Genomic DNA, 2,610 nt, shown 5'->3' with positions numbered 1-2,610 from the left:
TCATCAAGGTACCTAATGAGATTCTGCTAAATTCTTCGCATGCATTATCTCATTGTACCCTCACAACAGTTTACAAGGTAGCTCTAACTATGATTACTCCTGTTTCACAACGAAGACTTTTCCAGGGTCAGAGAAGATGGGCTCCAGGTGCATTTAGCCTTGGGTTATAATCACAAAGTACATGGTACCTGTCCTAAAAATAAGTGGCTGCTCATTTCTTCTGCAGATTCCTTCACTTCCACCCTGCTGCATGTGTGGTGAACTCAAGCAAAGTTCGCTGCAGTGACTTATTAGACATCTGTTCTGGAACCATCTCTGCAATCAGTTAGCCATGGGACCCTGAGCAAGCTGCTTCTCGCTTCTAGATTTTGGCCTCTCCTTTCTATATTGGTGGATTTCTGCAGAATCTTAAAATGTAATAGCTTCAGATCTGATCTTTTGCACTGGTCCATATATTACTTTTGTTTCCTTGTCTACTGCATGCAACTAAGTCATCTCACCCCCTGATGCTCTCCCAGTTACAGGTATGTTTTTTTCTGTGTCCCAGTTTTGAAGATATGTTGATCAAATCTGTTGTGACTCCTCTGTTCTTCTTCTAGTGGAAACCAGAACCAGTCGATGGCCTTTGAAAACTATACGAGGGTCACCGAATTCATTTTCACAGGTTTGAATTGCAGCCCCCAATTGCAGGTTTTCCTCTTCCTGCTCTTCCTGAGTTTTTACCTCATCAATCTAACTGGAAACTTGGGTATGATTATTCTGATTCGGGTTGATTCCCGCCTTCACACGCCCATGTACTTTTTTCTCAGCCACTTGTCCTTTGTGGATATCTGCTTCTCCTCTGTTGTGAGCCCAAAGATGCTCACCGACTTCTTTGTGAAGAGGAAGGCCATCTCTTTCTTGGGCTGTGCTTTGCAACAGTGGTTTTTTGGGTTCTTTGTGGCAGCAGAGTGTTTCCTCCTGGCGTCCATGGCCTATGACCGCTATGTGGCCATCTGCAACCCATTATTGTATTCAGTTGCCATGTCCCAGAGACTCTGTGTCCAGCTGGTGGTTGGTCCCTACATCATCGGGTTTGTGAACACCATGACCCATACAACGAATGCATTTCGTCTTCCTTTTTGTGGCCCCAATGTTCTTAATCATTTCTTCTGTGATATGTCCCCCCTGCTTTCCCTTGTATGTGCTGACAGCAGGCTTACTAAGTTGGTAGTTTTTGTTGTGGCTGGAGCTGTGGGAGTCTTCAGTGGTTTGACTATCGTGGTCTCCTACATTTATATCCTCATTGCCATCATGAAGATCCACTCTGCCGATGGGAGGCGCAAAGCCTTTTCTACATGCTCTTCTCACCTGACCGCTGTCTCCATCCTATACGGTACTCTTTTCTTTATTTATGTACGGCCAAGTGCCAGTTTCTCACTGGATCTCAACAAAGTGGTGTCGGTATTTTACACAGCAGTGATCCCCATGTTGAACCCGCTTATCTACAGCTTGAGGAACAAGGAGGTCAAAGATGCCATCCATAGGACTATTACTAGGAGGAAGTTTTGTAGGGCATAAATTCTTATGTAGAAAGGAAATTGGAGGAGAAATCTAAAAAGACAGACTATCTGTGTAGATTCCTAAGATTCCAGGCCAGTTGCAAGTGTTGGGGGCTGATTGGTATCCCTTTATCCATTCACCTCTCCACTTATTCATCTAGTCAATCAATTGGGATCCACTCAGCCCTGTATATGATCTATTCTATGTAATATACCAATATTATAGTTCACATCTACAGACTATTTAGTTTTGCTTCTCTTAGATACTTCACAGTTTATTATTTTTTAAAGAGTTTTTTTTTTAAATTTAATTTCAGTTAGGTTTCAATGATTAATTATGCTAATATATTTTCTTTCCCTGATGACCCCTTGACATTGGAGTTCTAAAATGCAGTGTTCTGGGAGAACCTGGGGGCACAGTTGGTTAAGTGTCTAACTCTAGGTTTCGGCTCAGGTCCTGATCCTCAGGGTGATGAGACTGAGCCCTACCTCTGGCTCTGTGCTAAGCAGAGAGTCTACTAAAGACTCTCTCTCCCTCTATTTCTGTCCCTCTCCACTGCATTCTCTCTCTAAAATAAATAGATAAATCTAAAAAAAATGCAGTGCTCTGTGTTTTGCACTCATATCTAGCTCCCATCAATAGGAATCTATACATAAAAAAAAGACATGGGATTTTATGTTTAACCTCATGAGTGGGATGAAATCCTTGACTGTATACACTAGTTTTTTTTTTTGGGGGGGGATGACCTTGACACAAAGAACTATGTATATCTCAGGGACTGGAGATGGATCTGTGTTCCGCTCTGACAAGTGGATGGTCCATAGGGATCATTTATAGTATAGTAACAGAGACTTGTGTTCATCTCTAGTGCATTTAATACAGAAAGAGCTTCTTTTTTTTTTTTTTTTTTTTTTCAGAAAGAGCTTCTGATTGAAGGTGTTAAGCCTGTATTTTCTAAGAATTCAATTTTCTGGAAAATGTTGAGAGGATTATTACCTAAACTTCTGCAGGTTGGGACTTGGTTGTGTATATGGCGGTGCCTTTAAAACTCTGGTAATAATGTTTATT

General features: G+C 41.6%; 1 protein-coding gene across 1 annotated transcript; it reads left to right on the top strand.

The window, feature by feature from the left end:
* The first annotated feature begins 618 nt into the window (after positions 1 to 618).
* LOC112930637 (olfactory receptor 5G9-like) lies at positions 619 to 1,560 on the top strand. The gene has a single exon (XM_026012978.2). The coding sequence runs from the start codon at positions 619 to 621 to the stop codon at positions 1,558 to 1,560; it is 942 nt and encodes a 313-aa protein (XP_025868763.1).
* Positions 1,561 to 2,610: the final 1,050 nt, after the last annotated feature.

The sequence above is a fragment of the Vulpes vulpes genome, chromosome 5 (assembly GCF_048418805.1).
Source record: "Vulpes vulpes isolate BD-2025 chromosome 5, VulVul3, whole genome shotgun sequence".
NCBI lineage: Eukaryota > Metazoa > Chordata > Mammalia > Carnivora > Canidae > Vulpes > Vulpes vulpes.
The sequence above is the reverse complement of the archived record's forward strand: the minus strand, read 5'-3'. Positions and strand labels throughout refer to the sequence as shown.

Excerpts from the sequence above, each read along its gene's own strand:
- LOC112930637 (XM_026012978.2), top strand. The coding sequence starts at position 619 with ATGGCCTTTGAAAACTATACGAGGGTCACCGAATTCATTTTCACAGGT.